Source organism: Hippocampus comes, unplaced genomic scaffold (genome assembly GCF_001891065.2).
Source record: "Hippocampus comes isolate QL1 unplaced genomic scaffold, H_comes_QL1_v1.1 scaffold337, whole genome shotgun sequence".
Lineage (NCBI taxonomy): Eukaryota > Metazoa > Chordata > Actinopteri > Syngnathiformes > Syngnathidae > Hippocampus > Hippocampus comes.
In genome coordinates, this window is record NW_017805929.1 from 87886 (window position 1) to 112388 (window position 24503).

The following is a 24503-nucleotide window of genomic DNA, read 5'->3' on the forward strand; positions in this document are numbered from 1 at the left end:
TGTATTGCGATTGATTGGCGACTAGTTTTAGGATGCTGTTTTCCTAAAGTGGCTAATACGCCGGGGGAGTATAACAGTAAAGACCCTTGGTTTGCCTGAACGCCGAGCGATGCGCAGTGGCGTCTACGAAATTTACAAACACACTAAACTTGCCCCGCCACGAAAAAGATGTGCTCCTTTCTACGCCAATCTCCTTTCTGTGACCAAATTGTCAGATGCGTAGGGGGCTCAGCAGTTCCATGTCGCGGAACGCGGAGTGAGGCGCATCACGGTCAAAAAACACGGTCGAGACTACATTTGCCCAAGCACGAAAATAACGTTGCGGCCATTTTGACGCCGGACGCATGGGCACCCGTCTACCAAAACAGAATCATAAAATCTCATTTAACACAATGGCTCCATTTTTGAACAAAGACCTTTCTGTCTGACGCAAATGACGATTCGCAGATGTGTCAAACTGCCGCCAATAGAGTGCCAACTACTGCCGAGGAGAACTTGTTTTTTTTTTTTAATATGTGGCTAGTATCGGCAGCCTTAACGTGTACATGATACCTTAAAATAAGGCTACTGTTGGGCCAATCCCAATCGCAATGTTTCATCCATATATTATTGAAAATTGATTGTATACATGAGGCAAGCCAATTGCTTCACATCACAATGACACCCCCGCCGCCCCTCCCTCGCTCCCTGCAGGTTTATTTAAACTAAACACTGGGTGGGGGGGCACGACGCGCATACACCCACGCACATACGCAGGCATCAGCCCGCACTGGGAGCTGAGACGAGGAGGAGCTCCCGTTCAAAGCGGAGGGCTGCTGATCGCCAGGCGCAAGAGGAGCGGCCAGTCAGCTGGCTGTCACAGCTCCGCGCGGCCACACATTGGCGCTCTGCTCCGCGCACATAGACCCGAAGTCTCTGCCCCGGTGAAAGGTAGACCGACACTTGCAAAAACAACTGCAAGATCGCATTATAATTGGGGGCTTTTAATCAATCTGGAGGAAAAAGGTTTTGAGTGATTTTGCGATCTGCTGCGAGGAGAGGCTTTTTTATCCCCCGACCGAAGCATTCTCGTGGCTGCTATTTATGTCAATTGGGGTTAGGTAAGTCATTATTTACTTGGTTAAAATAAAACTGAACTCATTTGCTCGACACATTTTCAGCTTATTTTGTGTGCAAGATCTTCCCCACGTGCTTATTTTCATTTGGTTGTTACGCGGCAGGATTTATGCACATTTTTGGGGTTGCAAAGTAAAAATAGCCAGAACGTGATTGATCATGCTGTGCCTTATTCATGAGGATGGAGGAGTAAAACTCATGCAGGAATCATTCATGTAACAATCAACTCCTACAGATGTGGACATTGTTTAACAGGGAAACACTAGAATCAACGTGTGCCGATTTGTTTCTAAGTCTAAAGATGTATTTTCAGAGGCGAAAATGCAACGTGCAAATCAAGAGTATATATATTTTTTTTTAGTACATCCCTCGCTTTCAAAGAACACTGGAACCATGTAACCAAAAAAACGAGAGTCACTTGAGCACCTTCCGAAAGAATGAATTATGCATGAACTAAAAGATCAGTCTTACAGTCTGCCGAATGCAACAGCCCGCAATGCATTCACTTTTAAACTGTTCCCATAAGCTTCACGTATGGTGAAATTTGGGCCTCGCGTGAGGCAACTCAACTGTGCTAACTGCCTGCTGTCATGACATACAAGAATCGAGTGCGGGTTTCGAGCACATGCCGAACATTGGCGTTGCGATACCGCACACGATAACACCCGCAGACTGAGGCAGGCTGTTGGAGGAAGATGATGGAAAAAAAAATAATAGCTCAGAATGAGGCAGACATCAATGAGGAGATCCACGGTGACAGGCAGACTGGGAAATGCGCAGCGCCCTGCAGACTTGCCAAAAGTGTCTCGCTGCTTTGTGTGCCTGGCGCATCAGTTTGTTCATTCATCATTCCCCATCTGTGTGTCTTTGAAGGGGTCAGGGAAAGATAGAGAGATTAAATTAAAACAACAACACAACAAAAAAAAAAAAGCAGGCCTTTGAGGATGTATCATCCGCGCCATACACTTCACGTGGCACTCAAATGTAAGAAATGGACAGGAACGTGCGCGCGCGCACACGCGCTCACGCAAACCAGAACGGACATCCGTCAAATGGTGAAGGTCAGCAGACTACCTGTTCTTTTTTCGCTCCTGTAATGACGCTAATGCCGCATGTTTTATTCATCGGCGGAGCTGTATGTGACTCTTCCCGTCTTAATTGGCTCGATTGACACGCGGCCTAATTGAGTCCAGACCTTTCGACTTGCGGAACAAATCAGACCTCATGGAGAACCCTACACGGTCCGAACGTGTCACGGTGGAAGAGCCCTCACCTTTGACCCCCTCCCCGCCCACCTGCCTCAAGCAAACGAGCTATTCTGATAACATGATCCGGAGCGCAGCGAACACCTGACTGATTGTTTTGCAAATGTGTCTCTCTCTGATAATACATTATGAAAGACACTCAAAGCTGCTCTGTAGCTCGCTTGGCTCCCGAGCAAGTTGAACCCGCGACTGACTGTATTACGTGCTGCACCTGCAGACCTCGTCCACTTGCCATGTCACTCAATGCCGGGCTTCATTCAAAGCAAATGATCTCCTCGAAAGCTCGCTGTCCTAAGATTGAATTTCACGCTCACTCTGTTGCAGTTTGCCAAGAGTGCTCTGAAGCTTTTTATCACGTTGCTGGGCAGCGGGTGGAAGTAATGAAGTACAAATACGTTGGGACTATAAGTAGATTTTCTGATCTGTCTACTTCAAATGATCATCCAACCACTCACTAAGAGCGTCTGTACAGTGAACTGCGATACTGTATTATCAATAGGTGGTGCTAGAACAGAACCGACAGGTGTGTGTGCATGTGTGTGTGTGTGTGTGTCTTCAGTTTGGAATGCATCTTGCTGTGTGTGAAGAGAATAAAAAAGACAAATGCCTGTGTGTTAGAGCAAAAACAATTCACTGTTAGGGCTTATATTCACCAAGCTCCACTTGAGTATAATAATAGTGTCGAATGCACACCTTCCTGACTCAATGCATACAATCAAGAAGCGTCCCTCAGGCAAATGGTTATGATGAATACACACGGCGAAACGTATATTCGCAAAAAGATTCATTCCGAAAAGGACATTTCCATCGGTCTTTCCTGATGCAATCAGTAAGAAGCTGAGAAACATGAGCTGTGTTGGTCACCGAAGAAAATCGACTGTCTGTGCTGCTCTTTAGTCTTTTGAACTATTTGTTGTCACTTTTACTTCCCAACTATTCCATCTCTGGGTTGTCTGAGGGAACCACCTGAGAGGAACAAATCCAGCTACTGGCCCTTTGATTTGACTTTCTCGGCAGGCTGCCTCGAGGACAGACAACTTTGATGATTGGCAGAGTCGCAGATGATTTAGTCATCACCCGCCCCCCTGAGGGACAGACTGTGAACATGCAACCTTTAAAGTGGAAGTCAAGTCAAAAAAAATGTCTTTGCAATAATATGTTCTATGTGCCCCCACTACTGTAAACGCATTATTATGATTAATATTGTTTTCGTGGAATAATAAGAAAAGATTAATCCACCGTTTTTTAGCCATCCAAGGAGGCTGACATTTCATGTCGCACTGCCAAACTGCTCAATTTATTTGAAGCTAATAGATTCTTGCGATTCTCCAGACCACTCCGAAAATTTTTTTGGGGGGGGGGGATTTTCAGCTTTGGGGTGAAATTTCAGGATGAATCTAAAATACACTCCAGCCTTTGGTGGTGAACTTAATTTGACCTCTGAAGATATGTACATGTCCAAATGTTCAATATTTCAGTATTTTTCGCTCATAACTTGATCTCGAAAACGAGCGAAACAGCAAAACGTATTTGATCCATGGAATCCATTTCCTGGTTCGGTTAGAATTGGGATGGAAAGAATCCTCTTGAATCAGGCTGGTTCGCATTTTGACATCATGAGACCGACACGCTGACACGTGTATCATTCCTCAACAGTACCTTGCCATGAAGGGGCTCCAGCCAGGATGTTTTCAGCGCGGCCAGCAGGTTGCAACAGAGAGACTGGAACAGTTACAGAAAGGCATATAAGTGGACTGACTTGGGGGGGAGACATCCGTCATGAAATTTGTACTTCCCCGCTGCCAATTAATTGCATGTGCTCCCATGCAATCCTCAACATGTGGAAAGTTAATGTCTAGATTTTGATCGACACCTCATTATTGCCATTATCAACACTGACATTTCATGTGATATATATGCCAGGCACACCCGTGTTGCATCTGTCTATATTCATCCCTCCAAAATGTCAGCACAATTTGAAAAAGTGTCATCTTTTCGGACGCAGCGGTTTGCCTCATGTGGTAGAAAATAGGAAAGGTCACACGAGTGACTGCTTAGCATGCAGCGCGGTTGATTTGACAATGTGAAAGCTGCCCGGCACGAAGGTGGAGTATCGTGGCTTCGTAAACATGACTTGCACTCGGAAAGTCAATAAATCCGCCTGCTAGTTTGCACAATAATAAGTGAATAGTGTCGGAAGAATTTAACCACAAGGCTTGAAAAAAAAAAGAACGACTGGGGAGAGAAAGAGAGAGAGAGAGAGAAAGAAAGAGAGAGAGAGATACGCCAGTTGGAGGACAATCATAAATAATCTTTTGGCTGGAAGAAATATTCCAGATGAATGTTGCTAAGGTTCTTCCCCAAAGGGCAGCACTGCGAGTGTGTTCGGAGACATTGGCCATTTTGACTTAGAAAGCTAACCTGAACACAGGCAGACTGATTATTGATTTCCTTTGCCATTCGCGTCCCTTTCATCCTTTTTTTTTTCTCCCCTGTCATTTAAGCTTCTTCTTGTCCATTCGCTATCACGAGTAGGGTCAACAGTTATAGAGCGCGTGCATTAAGGATCGATAAGCTCCCATCCGGGGAAACTGCTGAGCTGCCTTTCTAAGAAGTCGCGTCGCCACTTGATGATGCTGCTTTGGCCATTTGGGTTGTGAGGTTAGCATTTTCCCCCTGGAACTCGAGTCATGGCAAGTTGGATAAAACTGCCGTTGGTTTTCAAAAGAATTGCAGACGACAGTGTGTCGTCTTCAAAAAGCCGGAGCAACGTTCCTGCAACGTTCTCTGAAAAGATTCTCTCGCTCACTCAGCTTCATCTTTTGTTGATGTTCCCGCCGATGTGCTTTCCTAGTTGTGCGTTAATCTGTCCTAAAACTAATTGAAATATAACTGTGGATGCTCTTTTTAGTCTGTTGGAGAGCCCATATCATTAATATGATGCTCATAGCCATCGTCTTGGTAAGGGCAGCCATCGCCCTGCTTTTGTCTCACTCGTCTGATTGCAGCTTGTAACCGTCAGACCCAGAAGCCATCCCGCCCCTCTGACCCAGTAGAGGGAAGGCAGCGACCTGAGGGGAACTATAGTTAATGACTTTCGGCTCAAGTCCAGCAACAAAATACTCGGTTGAGGGCTTTCCCATAGCGCTGCTGTGTCTCCGCTCCAATTGCATACCAATGCAAACGGTGCGAGCGTCCAAACGGGAGCTGAAATGCAAAGCCTTTGATGAGTGCTTTCCAGATCTGTGATCGTGCTGTGACTCTGCCCAAAATGGTTGATGCAATGATTAAATTGTACATCGTCACAAAAAGATTTGATATTCAAAATCTAAGGACTTCGGCATTGTGTTATGAGCCGTGAGGCAAACAAAAAGGTGAGGACCCAGGAAGCAGATATCTTGAGGCAGCTCCCCCCACCACCCCCCAAAAAAATGTCCAAAGTAGCAACACAAAATGACTCTCTTCAAAAACAAAACTCATCTTCAAGAAAGCAAAGTAGCAACTGGAAAATCTACAATGCTACAAAGATTAACTAGCTCACCGGGTGAGTCGAGAGGTTGGAACGCGTGGCAGGATGGAAAAGGGGCAACGAACGACATGGCAAGCCACAGTGTGGAGATCGAGGATCTTTCCGGCACAGAACAAGGGGGGAGTGAGTCTTTGCTTCCAAGCGCGCCTCCTGCCATGCTCCAGTAAAGCAGAGAGGCAGAGGAGAGCAGAGAAACATGGCAAAGGTGAAACAGAACCATGACACATAGCATTTTTGGGGATTTGGTTTTAATTTTATATATATATATTTTTTTTACTTGATTAACACTACTGTACTCGTAAAGCTTGCACAATAGTTTTATTTTGCTCACTGATTGTTTTCATCGTGCATCTGGTCAAAGCGTTACAGTTGTGTTGCAGCAACACATGTAGACCGACAATAATCTGGTCAGTTATTGACAGAAACAACATTTCGCTTGTGAAAAGGTGGACTGAAGAGCAAGCCTTTTAAAAATGTGGCCTTCTCCCTCATTGTGATCATTGAGAACATCTATATTAAGAAGGATTAGCTTTAACACAGATTATGCACGCAGTGAAAATCAGCCGGGTCCCTGTCCATCCGTCTGACCAGCACACTCTGGACATTTTCTTCTCCTGCAAGATCTGTCTTCATGATCATATCTTGACTCCCCAGGGAAGTGATAGTACTACCATTTAAGAGCTCACTGGACAACGGGAAACTTCAATAGGTCTAAAGGTTGAAAATGATATAAACTACCCCGTATGATTCGACTCATCTATCACCTTGAACAAAAAAGAAATAAAAATGTGCGTGATTACGAAGAGAGGCTATGAAAACTGTACCCATTAAGGCATTTCAGGGGAACGTGCATAGAATATGAAATTAAAAACGAATATTGAATAATAATAATAATAGCGATAACCTCCAGAGTCCCTTCACAATTAGTTCCTAATTACAAAATCAGAGACACAGCAATGCGCTTTTACTTCTGCACTAATGATGCTGCTGGCTGAAAAAAAATAAATGCAACAGGCAGTTCATGTCGGTTTAACGGAGCATCGTGATGACACAAAACCGTGCGATTTGTTTAACATTTGGAAGATATTAAGAAACAGTAAATTGATGATTTTATGACATGCAGTTCCTGTGAATAACTTTTTTAATTTTATTTATTTTTTTTGGGGCCTTTGGCATTTGTGTCAGTTAGCACATTAGTGAATATGTCCACGAAGAAGTCTATTGGGAATGAATGTGACTTTAGAGTGAAACTCCAACCGATGGATTGTGATAAGACGGGCTGTGACGGCACATTACACCTGTGCCGATGCACATCTCCTCACTTATTCGTTAATCGTTGGATAATTTTCAGTGTACCCTTCTGGTCCGACTTCTTCCAAACTCTAAGTGGTTGTCATGGACATGACACGCTGAACGGTAAAAACCAGCGATGGAGTGGGGTTGACGAGATCTGTACTTTATTACTTCCCACTGCTGATACTTAAGATACTTCATTAACATTGTGGGATAGTAGCCTACAGAAAATAAGGAACATTGTCTTGAATTCACACTTACTGAACAGACATAAATAAAAAAAACGTATCCAGTTTTTATTTCCAGGAAGTCTGTGCTGCAAGTTAATTATGGCGTCCCCCGCAAATGTCAAACCCTTTCCTCTGATAAAAGACGATGTCTCGACAACATTTGTGCAACCGTCAGTCCTGAACGTCATCTGAAAGGGTAGTGGAAATGAATGTTGGGAATTTAAGGACTTGCAAAAGGGTACATTGGTCATCGTTTCCAGCTCGGAACTCAAATCAATAATCCACTGATTTTTTTTTTGGGGGGGGGGGGCTGACACAAGGGCACGACAAGAGACTCAACTCCTCTGTTTCACGTGATTTTTACAAGAAGTCAGGTTTGATTTCGGCTGAAAAATGCTGTGTGAAAATGGACTGAATGCATGCGAAAAAAAAAAAAAGATACATCACGCTTTACAACAGTTTGTTAGTAGCGCAGAGTTTCCACGTCTTACAAACTGTATACTGCTTTTTTTTGGAAAACGAAAAAGACATTACGTTTGTACTTGTGCGAAAGGCATGCATCCGCAGTGACCGTAATTACATTTGTTATTCAGAGGGAATGAAAAATCGATTGAGCTGGCGTGTGGGAATGATTTGAGCGACCCACATTTCATTAAGGAAAAAAATAAAATCTGCTCAGGCAGCACCAATCAAGATGGAATGAGAGCTGACCGTTTTTGCCAAGGTTTTTCTCCGAGTTATTGTTGTTGCTTCCCTTTGCCAAGTAATGGTATTCAAACACATTCGAATTGGCACGGCTGCAATTACGGCATGCGTGAAGAGACAATTTGGAGAGATGTGCGCGCTCTGGTATTCATCAGTCGATGAGAAGTTTGGATCCCTGTGAAGTATCAACAGTTTGGGCTTTAGTACTGCAAAAATGTTTTGTAGTGCCCTTGTCGTTTGTGAGAGCAACAACAACAACAAAAAAAGAATCTATATTATTAAAAAAACAAAAAACAAAAGCCACAGTAAATGATTTTACTATTTCCTGCAGGTTATTGTGAAATAGAGATCGAACGCATTCGCGGTCTTAAGCTTTCTAAATGACTGCTGCGGCTGCTAAATCCCTCAGCTCATAATTTCTGCCCTTCTTGAACCACATAATAAGAGTAAAAAAAGTTTATATATTGAATCAGTGAAATATGATTATAGAAAGCATAGGAATACCAGCCTCTTGGGAAATGTGTATTTTTTCACTTGCCAAGCTGTAACCGAGAAAAAAGACCTCCCCCACATAGCTCAACAGAACCAGGGCAGATTTAAAATGCTGTTTATGCACCAAAAAAAAAAAATAAAAAATCTGATGCTATTTTCAACAATCACTGGGTATTTTTAGAAGAAAGCAAATGGGATTGTGCAGCACAGCGCACGCTGTACATGCGGTACTCCGCACCATGAAGACCGCTTCGAGCTCCAAGCGGAAGCAACAGATAACTTGATCGATTCACCGAGAATGAAAGAAAATCTTACAACATTCATAAAGGTGCAGTAAGATACGGTACACTTCGATATTTGGGGGGTGGGAATTTTGGTTTTTGAATCTACAACAATTCACTACTCGCCGAAAAACATGCCGATTTGGCAAAGCGATAAAAGTACTCCTTTGGCTCCACCTTATGGCATCTCTGTGCCAGGGAACTCTAAGTGACTTGAGAAGCTTCATTTAAACGAAAGTGTTGCTTTTGCGCCATCTTGGAACTATGTTGAAGAGTGTTGAGGCGCTTCATTAGATAAAAGTGGCGCTTTGCATGGAGGCAAAGCACTCAACTTTTTTGGGATGACTTTTTGGATTTTGGCTTGACCAGATTTGCACCACAGCAAAAAAAAAACGAAAGGAAAAAAAAAAAATTCTAATTCAACCAACTAAGTATATTACATGTGACGGCAGTTTTTTTTTTTTTTTGGTTGTTTTTTTTTAAATAGGTATGTCTTACCCACCGTAAGGAGTTGTCTAAACATACTACTGCTTCTGCGTGTGACTCTATGGTTATGGCTACAAGTGCAATTGGTCTTATCAGACGCTTTGCAGAAATGTCTCTAGCGTGGAACACCTTGGAAGATTTCGGAAGGCGTTAAATGAGTTGTACCACCGTGAGAGAGAGAGAGAGAGAGAGAGAGAGAGAGAAAAATCAAAGCAGACACACAGCAAGCCTGTTGTAAGAGATTTTGAGACTGAGCTACTATTTCCTCCCACGTGGCTCAACTGCTCCTTCCCAGTGCACAGAACTATTGGTTTTCCGCTCAGTGCCCATCATGCTCCATGCGGATAAGCCTTTTTCTCACCGCCAGTTTTCAATTGCCTTGTTTAAGTTGAAGATTGAGTCGAAGGATTTGGTTGGATGTCTGCCTTTGGGGGTCTCTGATCTCCCCCCTGCGGGAGTCATTTTGTGCCTGAATGCTGTCCTTGAGCCAGAGGGGCTTCTCTTTTATCTCAGACTTGTACAATAAATCGCTCTCCGTTGTGCCAACGCTCCCATGTTACACTTGGGGAATGTTTGCCTTCCATAAAGTGTCTTATTCTCGATTGGTTTTAAGATGAGAGATGAAGCACCTTTATTGGTGTCCGAGTTAGAATGATAAAATTGCAATAATGGCGTGTTTGCGTTTGTTTACGTTTTGGGACAACCCATTTCATGCTAGCCTCCTATGTAAAGGCATTTTATTGGATTATAACAGGGGTGTCAAACTCATTTTTGCCGCGGGCCATTTTGGAGTTACGTTTTGCCTCGGCGGGCTGTTATGACAGTGAAACCGAATAAATGTTTAACTATCTCTTTGCATAACTTGTACACAACCAAATGATGGATTACTAATTTGGAAATCACTCAAATCAACTATTTGCTTGTTAAATTAGGTTTAAAACTTCTTTTTTTTTCCAGACAATGGTCTTTTTGGGTGAAGTTTCTCTTCAACGCTTACATGGCTGATAGTTTCAGCTGTCACTTCAGCCTTCTTTGGAGCTGTCATTGCTTCCTAAAAACAGCTATTTGTTCCATTATTGTTGAAGTGAGTGTAAAGAGGGTCACAAAATTATCGAAAAATCGCAACATAATTTATGACACATGACACTTTGAGATTGCAGTACAGATTTTAGCAGAGGAGCATGCAAGTTGACACGCTTGATTAAATGATGATAAAATGATGTGGCGGGCCAGATCTGGCCCCCTGGGCCCTTGACTTTGACACCTGTGGGTGAAAAGGACTTGTCCACACAACCACTTCTACTTTGGGTAACAATCGGGTTACGTGAGTCCATTTCATTTTGTTCTTGTGACTATTCCAGGAACAAATTACTTCAGGCTTCTGATTTGCTCAAATGGTGTTACAATTAGCTGATATAATGCCACCTGTTGCTTTGACGAGAGCTCGACAGGCACAGAATGCATTTTCCTTTTTTTTTTTTTTTTTTTTTAAATCCCTGGAGGGGGGAATGTGTTTTTATGTCAACGTGTCCTGAAAGCGCAGAGGAAATTTGATTTCGCAACAAAAGATGTCAAATATCGCGCTTCACACATCGTTTTTCTACTTTTGGTGCATGAGGGGAATACATATCAGTGGTTACCTCGGAGACGTGCAATCGGGTGCGGCGGGGGGGGGGGGGGGGTAGTGAGGATCTTATTAGCATTGTTGAGCATAAACGTTCACAGGTGGCCTCTATCGAGGAAATATAGCCAGCGTACAGGTGGACATTATAAAAGGAAGGTCCGATAGACTCTCTGTCTTCATCTTTTGAGAGCGTTCCGAATCTATCAGTATTCATCCCTTCAGATATGGATCTTCTACTCGCACCATCCCAATGGCCTCAGGATTTGCTGACATTAGTACTAATTAATGACGTGTATGCCAATTCCGCATTTCTTCTTTTTTTTTTTCCTGCTGCAGCTTGCACAGCAATCAAGACTAAACATCTGATGATGATATTTTCATGAAGCGTAATTTGATGCACTTTGGAAAGTGACACGCAGCATCTCTGGAGCCAAAATAAAGAGCACAAATGCTTCCATTTAAATGTATTACATTGCAATCAAACACGAAGATACAGCACCGCACATGTCAGGTGGGTGAGATATTTCTTTTTTTTTCTTCTTTTGTGGCCTCCTTGTCTTCATCTTTTGAGAGCATTCTGAATCTATCAGTTTTCATCCCTTTAGATATGCATCTTCTACTCGCACCATCCCAATGGCCTCAGGATTTGCTGACATTAGTACTAATTAATGACGTGTATGCCAATTCCGCATTTCTTCTTCTTTTTTTTTTCCTGCTGCAGCTTCTTGCACAGCAATCAAGACTAAAAATCTGATGATGATATTTTCATGAAGCGTAATTTGATGCACTTTGGAAAGTGACACGCAGCATCTCTGGAGCCAAAATAAAGAGCACAAACGCTTCCATTTAAATGTATTACATTGCAATCAAACACGAAGATACAGCACCGCACCTGTCAGGTGGGTGAGATATTTCTTTTTCTTCTTTTGTGGCCTTTGGGGCAATGACTTCTGCCTCAATACAGGGAGTCTACGGTCAAGCAAAAAAAAAAAAGAAAAATAGAGCGCTAATGACGTGAGGCATTTAAAACACTCATTGCTTTGCTGTTTGAAAGGCCACCTAAATTATTGCTCACAAACTCTCATTTCTTTATTGTGAAATGCGGGAAAGTCAACGTCCACAATCGCAAAACTTAAAAAATTTAGCTGAATTGCGCAACTTTACCTTTAGTAGGTAGATTGGCATTAAACTGGACCATCACTTTTGAAATGCGTAAAACGATACCGGGTGGTCATGTGATCTCACTTGAAGTATGCTGAGTTTATTCCTCACAGTGGTTATTTACTGTTCATTTGAAAACAAGATGATGCAACAAATGGAAAAAAAAAGTGTGGCATGAAGAAACCAGTCTAAGATGGACTTGCTTTTGGCAGTTTATCCGCGGTACAGTCCCTCTTCCTGATTGACTCCGTCAAAGCACTCAGTCATACTCGGTTTCAAATTGTCACCGGATAAATTGCCTCAGCTTCTTCCACCTGGCCAATAAATCCCTCATGAAGCTTTGACAGACGATTATTTACAATATCTTTCAACCCCTGACACGAGTAATCATTTCTTAAACCCGAAAAAGCAAGTGATTTTTTCCCCCCTTTCCTTTTTAAAGACATCTGCTTCTTTCCTTGACTTGTGACCCACATCATCGCTCTTAAGCGTGACACCGAGAGAGGTTCGCAACGTGATCGATTTGTGCTGTCTGAGAAGCAGCGGTATCGGGCGAGCTTTCAGTTGTGATATCATAAACCCCACACAGCGTAGTGTGCAAGACACGTCCCTCCCGTCATTTCGACCGGCTTATAGCGCGCTACACAAACGAGAGAACGGGCATGTTCACTTTGGCTTGTTGCACACATGATAAATGAGCACACTTAAAGCTGATTTATCGGCGTGTGGCTTGGGAACGTGCTCAAATTGGGGAGATGACGCACATTAGCCTGTCTTTGGATGCACAGTAGGCTCGGAATGATCTGAAATTGCTCGATGACAGTCAGACTGACAGATGAAGTCAGAAAAAAGGCCCAACACCAGCAGGGACGTTTTACTAATGGATCCGAATGAGGTCCCAGCAGATAACCATAAGAATGTTTCTGTACTACGTCCATGTCTTTCCCTTTAATCCCTCTTAAAACCCCAAACGCTCTGTCTGTCTTTACTTTTTTTTTTTTTTTAAACAGGAGGTATAAATCAAGTGTTTACTTTGCCACCAAAGAGAGTCCGTTCATCACAAGAGGCTCATTTTGAGCATCTGGAACACAAAAGCGAACAATGCTCTTCTGCTTCACCGCTTCCAACCACTCTTCGGTGCTCACCAGAGAATAAACGACAGGCTTGGAGGATGCTCAAAATGCAGGAAGAAAATGTTTTCCTTTACAGTGCCCTAAAGCAGGATAAGAAATAAAGCATGAGCAGTAGCTTTTCATTTCAAATGGCATGGGAGCGAGCGATCTACTGGGAAATGAGTTGCATTAGGCTGGAGGAGATGACTGTCCACTCAATTCGTACAGAAAACGGTACAGTCTCATGTTTATTCATCACCGTGTTGTACTCCCTGGAAATAAGCCTTCGCTGGTCAGCCTTGACTTGACAGCTGCTGGAAACTTTCTTTCAGACATTGCAGTACTTATTAGCCTACAGTTATCGGAAGGAGAATTCATTGTCACGGCTTTACAAGACGGAGGACTCGAGTGCAGCGAAGCGGTGGGGGAGGCAAGGCGTGCCCAAAAATAATTTATTCTCACAAGACAGAAACAAGAAGTTGCGGAGCGGCAGGATCGATAGTAAACAACAAATACCAAGGACGTTTACTTGGGGACACGAGGGGCAAAGACTCACCACAACAGGCAAGAGGATGTGACAAGGGCGGGTGACTCGACAAAAAAAAAAAAGTTGCGAGTACACAGGAAATGAACAAGAGACCGAGGGAAAGAAGACGAACAAAACTACTCAAGACAATTCAAGACTCCACAAATAGGCATTGCAACATAAACAAGCAGAACTGCTCCTGGTGGGGCACTGCCTCCTCTGCCCCGAATGCAGAGTCGCTACTGCTTAGCCTTTGAGTAAGATACATTAGAAGACAAGAAACAAAAACACCAGATGTCAAAGTGAGTTCGCCTCACCCAAACACATTGCTTCCGTTGATGATAGGTCGTTTTGAATATTTGATTGATGCATGAAAAAAACCTGTTTAACTGAGCCTTTTCTCTGCAACGGCGTGTTTCATACCATCCAATTGAGTCATAGAGAACATTTACAAAATGTACTTGTCACTCTGAGGCGCTCTTCAGTCAATACAGTACAGCGTGAAGGGGCCGGCTCGAACACGCAAGTCATTCGGCATGCGGCTGGGTGACAACTGCAATCTGTCAATGTTCATTCACTCATCAAACTAATCTGAGCGCTCCTCAATTGTACCCCTTCGTCAGAGCCTGGAAAAGTGGTGTCACATGACTTTATCCAGACTGATGGGGCAGAGAATGTGAGACCGTGCCGCATCGGTAATACAAATGGGTCCGTCGCGGCGCATGTCGGCGCATTCTATACTGCCAGTAGAAATAAAACGCACGAGTGACCATGTCTGCTTTGATCAGCACGACCGAAGAGATGGAGTAAAAAAGATGAAAATGTATTGATGCAGCTTTGCTCTGTATCGATGATCTCTCGATGAATATTAAATAGCCTAGACTCCAAGCAAGTCCAAGCATGAATTTTAGTTATTTCATTCGGTTCGATCAACTACAATAACCTTGCTATGCTTAACTTATCTTTTTCCATTCTTCAGCAATCGGCATTACAAAATGGCTAATTTTCATGAAAATGGCGTTTCCTGGGCAAAAAACGTAGAAAAAGAGCTTTTTGTGAAAGCATGCATTTCAAGCACGTGAGGCACCACTGCCACCTACTGGTCGCTTTTTTTACACAATTTAAAATGCAAACGGCTTATTCTCATTCACAGATTGCATCAGACCCTCCTCCTCTCTATGACGCAAAAAAAAGACTGAGACGTACAAGTACGTCCTTGGTAGGCGGGGCCTAATTTTAAAAAGACGTACAAGTACGTCTTGTGGAATGAAAGAGTTCAAACTCCGATATGTCCTCCTAAATGCATGACCTCACATTTTTTTCCCCCGATGCGTACCGCACTGGGACAAAGTGGTATGAGGTCAGGGCTAAAGACGTATGGAAGAGAGAAGAGTCATGCGGTGGTGCGGTCCATCACAGAGGACCATCTTGGCTTAAGTGTCACACAGCCAGCCAAATTAATTATGGATGGACCGAGAGCGAGTCATTACAGAAATGCTCCCGGATTCTTAAATCCTAACAGCGACATTTTCTTCGATCCGGAAAAGATCAATGCTATCGAATCACCCGAATCTTCTACTTTTCCGGGAATTCTAAGACAACCTTCATGGAGTCGACAATGACGGCACAACTGTCTTTGAAGTCAACGTCTGATTACATCAAAGCACTCTCTCGTTGTCATCCTCAGTTATATCTGCCACTTTTCGAACAAATGCCCGGCCTCGAGCTGTAAGTTGCCTTTAATGCATCATCGATGGTCCCGTGAGGTCTCATGAGTCTGCCTTGTGATTCATCTTTCTATTCACATCCAACCCTGGACTATCGCCACGTCATATCGTACAACAACAACAACATATGTATCTCTGGCAGACCCTCGAAGGCATCATGCTCGGAACCAGAACTCCACCTTCAGTTATCACCACAGTGGACACTAAGGTATTCCGAGGGCGGATGAGAGACATCGTCCCTCCACCGTGTCCTCGGTTACCCCAAGGTCTGCTCTCACTTCCCCCGAGCACGCGCCAGGAGCAATGCATAAAAGATGCCTGAACCACCTTCGCCGACTTCCACCTCAGCCCGTCTCTAAGGGCCAAAACACATTTCTGACTGCGCGTTCACAGTCACCACCCGATTTGTCACTCTAGGTGAGAGCAGGGATGTCCGTGTATTGGCTGGTAAAAATATCAGCTTCACCTTTGGGCTCAGCTCTTCCCAATTAGGCTGTCCAATTTCACGCTCTGATGCGTCCCTTGCTCATCTTGAGGCAGAACCTCACTCACCCAGGTTTGAAGAGTTGGTTTGTCCATTAGATCTCAGGGACAACTTTAATTTGCAAAGACAGAATTGTAATGCTTTCTTTGTTCGTTTATGTGGTATGTGAGGCCATTATAAATAAGGGATGACATAATTGGGCGGCCCGGTGTTCCAGTGGTTAGCGCGTTGACCTCACAGTGCAGAGGTCGTGGTTTCGATACCGGCTCCGGCCTTCGTGTGTGGAGTTTGGATGTTCTCCCAGGGCCTGCGTGGGTTTTCTCCGGTGCTCCGGTTCCCTCCCACATTCCAAAAACACGCACGGCAGGCTGGTTGAACACTCAAAATTGTCCCGAGGTGTGAGTGTGAGCGCGGATGGTTGTTTGTCTCTGTGTGCCCTGCGATTGGCTTGCAACCGGTTCAGGGTGTCCCCCGCCTACTGCCCGAAGATGGCTGGGATAGGCTCCAGCACCCCATGTGACCCTTGTGAGGATAAAGCGGATCGGAAAATGGATGGATGGATTACAAAAGTGAGATTTCCTCTCCGGACCTCTCTGTCAATAAGCCTCCACTTTACTTACTTCAAGATTTGATAAGCAATCTGTTCAGAAAAAAAGGTTTTCACATCATTCACCTGCCAAGGCCAAACCCTTTTATACTCAGGGTGGGCGCGGGGGCTGGAAATGGAACATTTAAAAAAAAAAAAAAAAGTCAGGGACCTTGGTGGAGGTCTTTCCTTTGTCATCCTAAGTGCTTTATTATGACCGAGAGGCTTCCATCCAAAAACATTCTCGGTCGTGGCCTTTTCACGGTGACTTACAAGAAGTTGTCCATGCTGAAAAGGCAGCCTGGTGGGTCGCCATTGACAACTGATACACCCCCCACACGCCTGCCCCCCGATCGTCTTAACTGCTCCCCTCACAGTTGACGGATGGGCTTCCTGTCGTGAATCTGCGCGACACGGAGAAACGAGTGCTATCCGCTGAAACTGGCGGAACCGCCGAAGCCCAGCACCAAATAATTTGCAACCACGTGCTCACAACACGGTCGTCGCTGTTTGCGCTACCTCCATTGACTCTACATTTAACAATGGCTTTGTCTTTGTCTCGCAAACACTGCAGGCCGCCGACCCCGCCGCTTTGCATTTCAGATTAATGATTCCCAGTGATGCTATTTTCCCGAGAGGCCATAATCCTGATCTGAAACAACATTATGTTTGCTCAGTCAGTCACTTTCACGGTTCACGAGCAGGTTGATGAATATTGCAATTGTCCTTCTTTGTCCTGTTACAGACATCGGAGGGGAAGATATGAAATTAGCCGTTTGCTGCCCTTGGATCCTTTGCTGTCTCTTAGTGGTATGTATAAATGAGTATTGGATGCAGACAATGTCTTAGCATTGAAAAAACAGTTTTCCTTACACATGTAACACGTTGTGGGCTAGTTAGTGACTCTTTCGGATCATCAGTATTCACTCAACCCGAACATTTAATCATGATACACTAGATTAAAACATGTTGCGAAACAAGAGTGCATGTGTTTGTCAATGGTCCTTATTTTTAACTTTGACCGAATATAATTTATCGGTCACATCAGGGTATTTATATCTCACATTGTTTCATTTGAGACCAAATTACAATTTTTTTCTTTTTCTTTCCAACTGAACTGAAGCACAAGGTCACGATGCTGCCAATTTTAAATCTTAAAGTGTGACGTAAAACAATTTGGGGGGAAAAAAGGGAGCGGTGGAATTATGTAACATGCTGTGTGTGTATGTGTGTCTGTCTGTCTTTTCGGAAGAGCAAAATAAAATATTTGGTTCACACTTGAATGAGGTTGCTTCCAGAATCGCGAGGTTGAAGTAAAGGGCGCCCATCCAGAATTGTGTCATCTGCATTCGATTAAGTTTGCTACGTTAATTTTTTTGTTAGGCTGGAAGTGCTTGCATTTGAAGTTTTAGTGTCTTTATTTCATTGGGTAAAAAGAATCCTTGGGACATTTCCCTCCCAGCCGATGCTTCAGCTGATTTTGGTGGTGGCCTGGTGGTCGTATGTATGACGTCATTTACTTCAATGATTGGAGTGACATCATATGTACGGCTGCTAAACTGCTACATGGGACGTCGGCGCACAAGTGTCAGCTTTGCTCAACGCTCACAAGAATCGGAATCCAAGCGCCACATGAATAGCCACCCAAAAGATAACGAAGCTGCATGTCCCTATTGTGATAAGGGATGTGGAGACTGGCTGGCAAAGTCTTTACATTTCTGAACTATGAGAGAGAAAAGAAATGTTTGAGATGAGTTGTTGAAGAAACTTTTGCGTTTTTTTGGGTTTTTTTTTCTTCAGACTGAATTTTGCAAGTCACAACAAAATGGCTCCCCCCCCCCTTCAGTGAGCTCCATTATCAAAATCAGTCGTACGCCCTGCAGGCTTTTTCATCTCTTGCTACCTCCAAATGCAAACAATGCAGGCCAAGATGAGAACCCTTTGAAGGAAAGTGGTTTCTTTGGCAAACATATTATGGATGAATGTCATCAATGGGGAATGATGAAAGTTTCAAAGCGGGGAAGTCCTTCAATCCGCTTTGAAACATCCCATTTGAATCTTTAGACGACAGAAGAACAAACATCATCTCATTATCATAGAGGTGTGAAATTGACACAGCTAGATAACATCATTACGGCTATCATTTACATATCGACACGGATCCTACGAGGACGTGCTTTCATTCTCCTCGCTCTCACTACTGCTCCCTTTTCTCCCGACAGTGCAAGGTGTCGGCTGGCACCGAGTCCGCTCCAGAATCATCACTTACACCGAGAATGAGCAAAGAGAGATGGGAAGAGGCGAGACAAAGTCAATACAGATGTCTTAATGTGTCCAACAAAGACAGTCAACAAAACAGAACCGGTGAGAGGCCCAAATGAACTGCTACGTCAAGCTTAACCACTGTTCACTTTACTGCTTTTTAAATGTTTTTTTTTTAACATTGCCATAATCAACATTAAAAAATAAATAAATAAATAAATTCCGATTTCAATGATTACACATGATAAGCAGGCCGTACTATGCCCGCCCCCCACCCCCCACCAACACCCCACTCAAATGGCACTAGAAAGGGACCTGCTGACATGAGTGGAGTGCATTTACCAAAGCTAAACCCTAAACTTTTGGTTTTTCTCTTTAGTGGGCACCTTCTGCGGAAAAATGTGGGATGGCTTTTTGTGCTGGGAAGAAGCACCAGCAGGTACATCTCGAACACAGAGATGTCCCAGTCACCATCCCGCTGGTAAGAATTCTCACATCGGTTCCAATAAACTGGAATTCATCCGATTGAGCTCCATTTTTCGACCGAGCAGCACAAATTTGGATGTGTTTTGTTCAGGAATTTTATTCCTTACTGTGATTTTTTTTTAGGCCCTCTCTGTTGTTGGTTCTGTTCAAACACTTGAAACAAAGAATGTAGAATGCTGTTGAAGGTATTTCCAGCTTAGTGTGATTAGAATCACCTTTAGTGCCCCTTGACCCCCACCTCGGGAGAGTCCCCGAAGGCTGTCAAGTTCCCCCGGGGAGGGACTCTTATCTCAAGATTTACGCACAGCGTTAGAGGTCTGTACTTTCCCAACATGCCAAGATCGAATTGCATCGACCTTTCTTTGTTTCCGGGATTTGCATGGAGGCGTAACTCCCCGCCTCTCATTATCCTATTGTCTCTATATATTCTCATGACTGCATTTTTTCTGGGCTTCCTGACGAAATCTGAAACTCTCAGGAGCCCGAATCGATTCGTAAACTGCAGAAAAGAAAAATCAAACCTTCGAAGGTACTGTTCATCGTCTCCGGCCTGTATTTGGATAACCAACATCCTCACCGTCCGAAATTCAACGAACACGCGGAGGAAATAAGGCCACTTTCCCCCCAACAGTTTCTAAGAGTAGCCAAAGGCCGGCAGCTGATCTGTAAACTAACTCTCAACATGCTTCAGTTGGGGGAGCAACTGCAGTGGTCACGTAGCTGTTCATAAATGCTCGACAATGTCAGTAATCACCCCGTTCTTATTTGTCTCAATTTGCAGGATACATGACTAAATATTGCGACCAAAGGGGTAAATGGGTACAAACTGGATCCACTTGCCAAGAAGCCTCAAAGGACAAAACCAAGGTGCCTGCACACAAGTCGTAAGGGTTCAAAGTACTGAAAGATGCGTCCCCCCCTACCATCCTGTGAAGACTTGCGAAAAACTCTTTATCTTGTTTGTGTCAGCAGGACGTTTACGATGGTTTCAAGGACGTGAAAGATGAACCATCGATAGAACATACCAGAAACGTCGAAAAGAAAATACTAGAGAACAAAGAAAAATGCCTCAAGGAGATTGAACAAGCTTCACCTCGTAATGAAACAGGTATCGGTGATGTAATCGTCGCGTATGTAATCATGCAATCAATGTCTCCAGAATGGAGTTTTGACGTCAGTGCTCCGAATGCGACAGGGTTGTTCTGCAGCCATATTTGGGACGGTTGGCTTTGTTGGGGTGACACCCCGGCACGAACCTTTGCCACGCAGAACTGCCCGGATTATTTTCTCAACTTTGAACCCTCGGGTAAACATTTGACGTTACATTTTACCGCATTTTTCGGATTATACGTCGCTCCCGATTATAAGTCGCACCAGCCAAAAAATGCATAATTAAGAAGGAAAAAACATCGCACTGGAGTATAAGTCGCATTTTGCGGGGGAAATTTATTTGATAAAATCCAACACCAAAAACATAAATGTCATCTTGAAAGGCAATTTAAAATAAAAATAAAACCGAGAACAACAGGCTGAATAAGTGTACGGTATACTAACGTTACATGACTGACATGCCTGGTAATATCTGTAACGACGAAACATATTAAGAATTATTCAGATAACTCTAGCATAAAGAACATGCTAACAAGTTTACCAAACTATCAGTTTCACTCCAAATCACTAAATCCAATGAAATCTTCATCCTCAGTGTCACTTTTAAACAACTCCCCCAACTCGGGAGGTAGACGATGCGCTGCTTCCTCTTCTACGTCGCTTAAGTCAGACTCATCGTCGATTTATCAAAACAGGCCGAGAGCGCCCTCTTGTGGTTTAATGTGAAAATAACGTGAAATGACAATCATGTGTTAATAATTTCACACAAACTATGAAAAAAACTGCGACTTATAGTCCGGAAAATACGGTAAGTCTTGTCTTCCTACTCAGAAACAAACGTCAATATTATGCAGCTATGAAATGTCTTGTGTTTCAAATTTGTTTTTCATCTTAAGGCCTGGCAAGTAAATACTGCGGCGAGGACGGAGAGTGGTTTCGTCATCCAGGGAGCGACAGATTTTGGACCAACTACACCCTCTGCACGAGCAACGATGAGAAGACGACCAGGGTGATGTCTTGCTCATTTTATACCGTGGATTCGTTCAAGATCACCGCTGCTCATGCAAAACCAAGGTGTCACTGCACAACGTGCGAGGACAGGACACGGTTATAAAGCCCATTAAATGAGAGCGGCATCTACTTAGCGGTAGTAGGTCAAGGTCCATTTGGATTCTAAGCACGTAGCAGACATATCTATTGTCGTGCAAATACATTTTCCTTTCATTCCACAAGAAATAATAAAGTCTAGTTTGAGGAAATGCATCGTCTCCCGCCACCATGGTTAGACGAGGAAATTGATTTTTGTAGTCTTTTTTTTGTTTTTTTCTTTTGTTCATTGACTTTGACGTCATGTTTCCTGTCAGGGACGACAATGTTAAATCTAAGTGCCTTTGCTTTTATCTGCACGTTTACAGGGAGCTATTGATTCCCCGAGCTTTGTAAATGAACAAAAATAGCCCCAGAGGAATTCATCATACTTTTTTTTTGAAAGATGTGTGCCTTTATTTTGAATCCAACAGAAGCAGAAGCTACTTGAGAGTGAATACAAATGTCTCCTGAAAATGAGGCAAGACCCCGCCTTCAATGAATCGGGTAACGAGCTGCTGAAACGCCATCATTTAATGAGTCGTTTGTTATCATGAATGGAACACAAATTACATGTTTGTTTATTTTGTTTTGTTTTGTTTTGTTTTGTTTTTTTTTGCTGCTGCAGGACCGTACTGCAGTCGGAACTGGGATGGCTGGCTGTGCTGGGACGATACCGTCGCAGGAACCTACGCCACCCAGAATTGTCCAGATTACTTGTCGTATGCAGAACCCACAGGTCAGCAAAACGATTTTATTTTGCACTGGCATTAAAAATATATATATATATATACACACACACACACACACACACACACACACACACACACACACACACACAATTATTCACCCCTGTTTCCAAGTCCTCATAATGTTGAATTGGCAGGCTGAGGGTTTTTTTTAAGTTTCCTGATATCAAGAAATAGATCCAAGCAGGTTAGAACAGGCGGAGGAAAGTGTCCGGTGTGTGCAATAGAAGATTCTCCGCTCGGATGAACGAAAAGGAGAGAGACTGTAGCACTGAAGAGATGGAAGGCGGAGATGAAGATGTTGAAGCTCTCTTTAGGACTGACCAGGGAGGATGAGATTAGAAATGAACTCATCAGAGGGACAGGCAAGGTTAGATATCTTGCAGACTTTTAGAGGCATACAGTATTTTGCCCCCCAAAAAAGTTGTTTGCATTCTGAATCGTATAACCTGAGGGCAATTCTTTCAATTTAGGATTTCAGTACACGGTGTGACATGTTTAATGCATCACTGTGCTCTCTTTAGAAAAGGTGAGCAAGTACTGCGGAGAGGATGGGCAATGGTATCGCCACCCAGAGTCTAATATCACATGGACCAACTTTACACTCTGTGCCGTCGACATTCAGGAAAAGCTGGAGGTGATTTTTTTTTTTTTTTGGTATCAGATAATTAGTGTGCGTACTATAAAAGTTTCTTTGTAACTGAGGTTCTCAGGGAATTAAATCGATCGCAACTGGACTATTGGAGCCGTCTTAAAAGACACTGACTCTCGTCCCAGCGGGCTTCATCAGTTCATGCAACAGGCTCGATAGGACAGCTCCAGCCAGAGCATTTGTGTGGAAAGCCAACTTTTGACCCCATTAGATAGAGGCACACTCAAAACTACAAATGGCAGCACTCTTTGGGATGCAGTCGTTAAAGATGCGTTGAAAAGAAACTCTGCCAAGCGACAACCGTCATTTCGGTGGAATGAGCCTCGTTAATTTTCCAATTGCTTGTGGAGGCACCTGAAGGCCAAAAGCGGCTATTGTGTTATTTATTCGAGACTAAATTATGGAGTCTCTCTGCATACGATTGAAAGGATGGCATTGTATGTGGGAGACAGGTAGTGTCAACCTTAATGCAGATTGTTTCTCTCATTCATCTTTCAAACCATTTGTCTTCTCTGCCCAGAAAACGGATACTTATGTCCTCAAAAAGAGTTCAGTTTTTCTTTGAGGGTCAGTTAGCCAGCCGAGTCTGGACCTGAAGCTGTAGACCGTCTGTGTTGTGACATGCGTCTGCTTAATGGTTTGGTTTCTGCCGTCCATACTTGAGTCCCTTCGTCACAGCACTCGACAGCATACAACAGATTGTTTTTTTTTTCCCTGTGTATTGGGTGTCCAGTCTTTGGGGTGTACTTGCCTTTGTCTCAGGATGCTAGCAGGTTTGAAGCGTACAAGACTATTGTGCTTTATAGTCTACTGGCATGAACTGAAACCGGCGAGGATGAGAGTCGAAACAGCTTCTAAGACACGGCGTCAAACTCAAGGCTCGGGGGCCAGATCTGGCCCACCACATCATTTGACGTGGCCCGCGAAAGCAAATCAAACATGTCGACTTCTATGATGCTTCCCAAAATTTGTGCCAACATTTTAAATTCTCAGATGTAATATATATAAGAGAACTATTGGAAGTTTTCTTGTTACCAAAACCCTCGTGACAGCAACTTAAACTATCGTTGAATAAACCGTTATTCTTGACTTCTTCATATGGTTTCATAGTCATAACGACCCTCCAAGGGAACCGGTAACTAAAATGAGTTTGACAATCGGAGCAGATTAATCTATTTAATGACCCGAGCATGATGGGGAAAAAAAAAAATGATCTGGATGAGTGACAAGTATAACTGAGGTTAATAATCCTTTCAGGGACAGCTCTTGCTACAAGTGGACAGCTTATCATGTTATCAAGTTACAGGGTGCACGAAAGGGTTAGTTAATATTGATTGGACGATTATAGCCTTTGTGTGTACATATGTGTGACCACGTAAGGGGGCGAGTGCACAGCTCTCAGGTGACACGGAGCAAGACTTTGGTGACAAGGCCACTGTGGTGGACCCGGAGGAACAGGCCCCCTGGAGGAATCAAGTCCTTGACAGCCAGTACAAATGCTTTGAAAAAATGAAGAACGACCCTCCTTATAACAAATCAAG

The 24503-nt window shown here is 43.6% G+C and overlaps 1 protein-coding gene across 2 annotated transcripts in view; it reads left to right on the forward strand.

The window, feature by feature from the left end:
- The first annotated feature begins 766 nt into the window (after positions 1-766).
- Positions 767-24503, forward strand: part of calcr (calcitonin receptor) — a 32627-nt gene continuing 8890 nt past the window's right edge. Inside the window, exons 1-12 of one of the 2 annotated variants that reach the window (XM_019889732.1) lie at positions 767-1100; positions 17363-17427; positions 18840-18981; positions 19259-19360; positions 20147-20232; positions 20338-20473; positions 20561-20671; positions 21372-21484; positions 21996-22068; positions 22190-22300; positions 22835-22947; positions 24343-24502. In XM_019889732.1, the coding sequence (XP_019745291.1) occupies positions 17380-17427; positions 18840-18981; positions 19259-19360; positions 20147-20232; positions 20338-20473; positions 20561-20671; positions 21372-21484; positions 21996-22068; positions 22190-22300; positions 22835-22947; positions 24343-24502 (1195 nt within the window). In that variant the 5' untranslated portion in view covers positions 767-1100; positions 17363-17379. The remainder of the gene's footprint in view (positions 1101-17362; positions 17428-18839; positions 18982-19258; positions 19361-20146; positions 20233-20337; positions 20474-20560; positions 20672-21371; positions 21485-21995; positions 22069-22189; positions 22301-22834; positions 22948-24342; position 24503) is intronic. The other variant, XM_019889733.1, reaches the window with a different exon arrangement.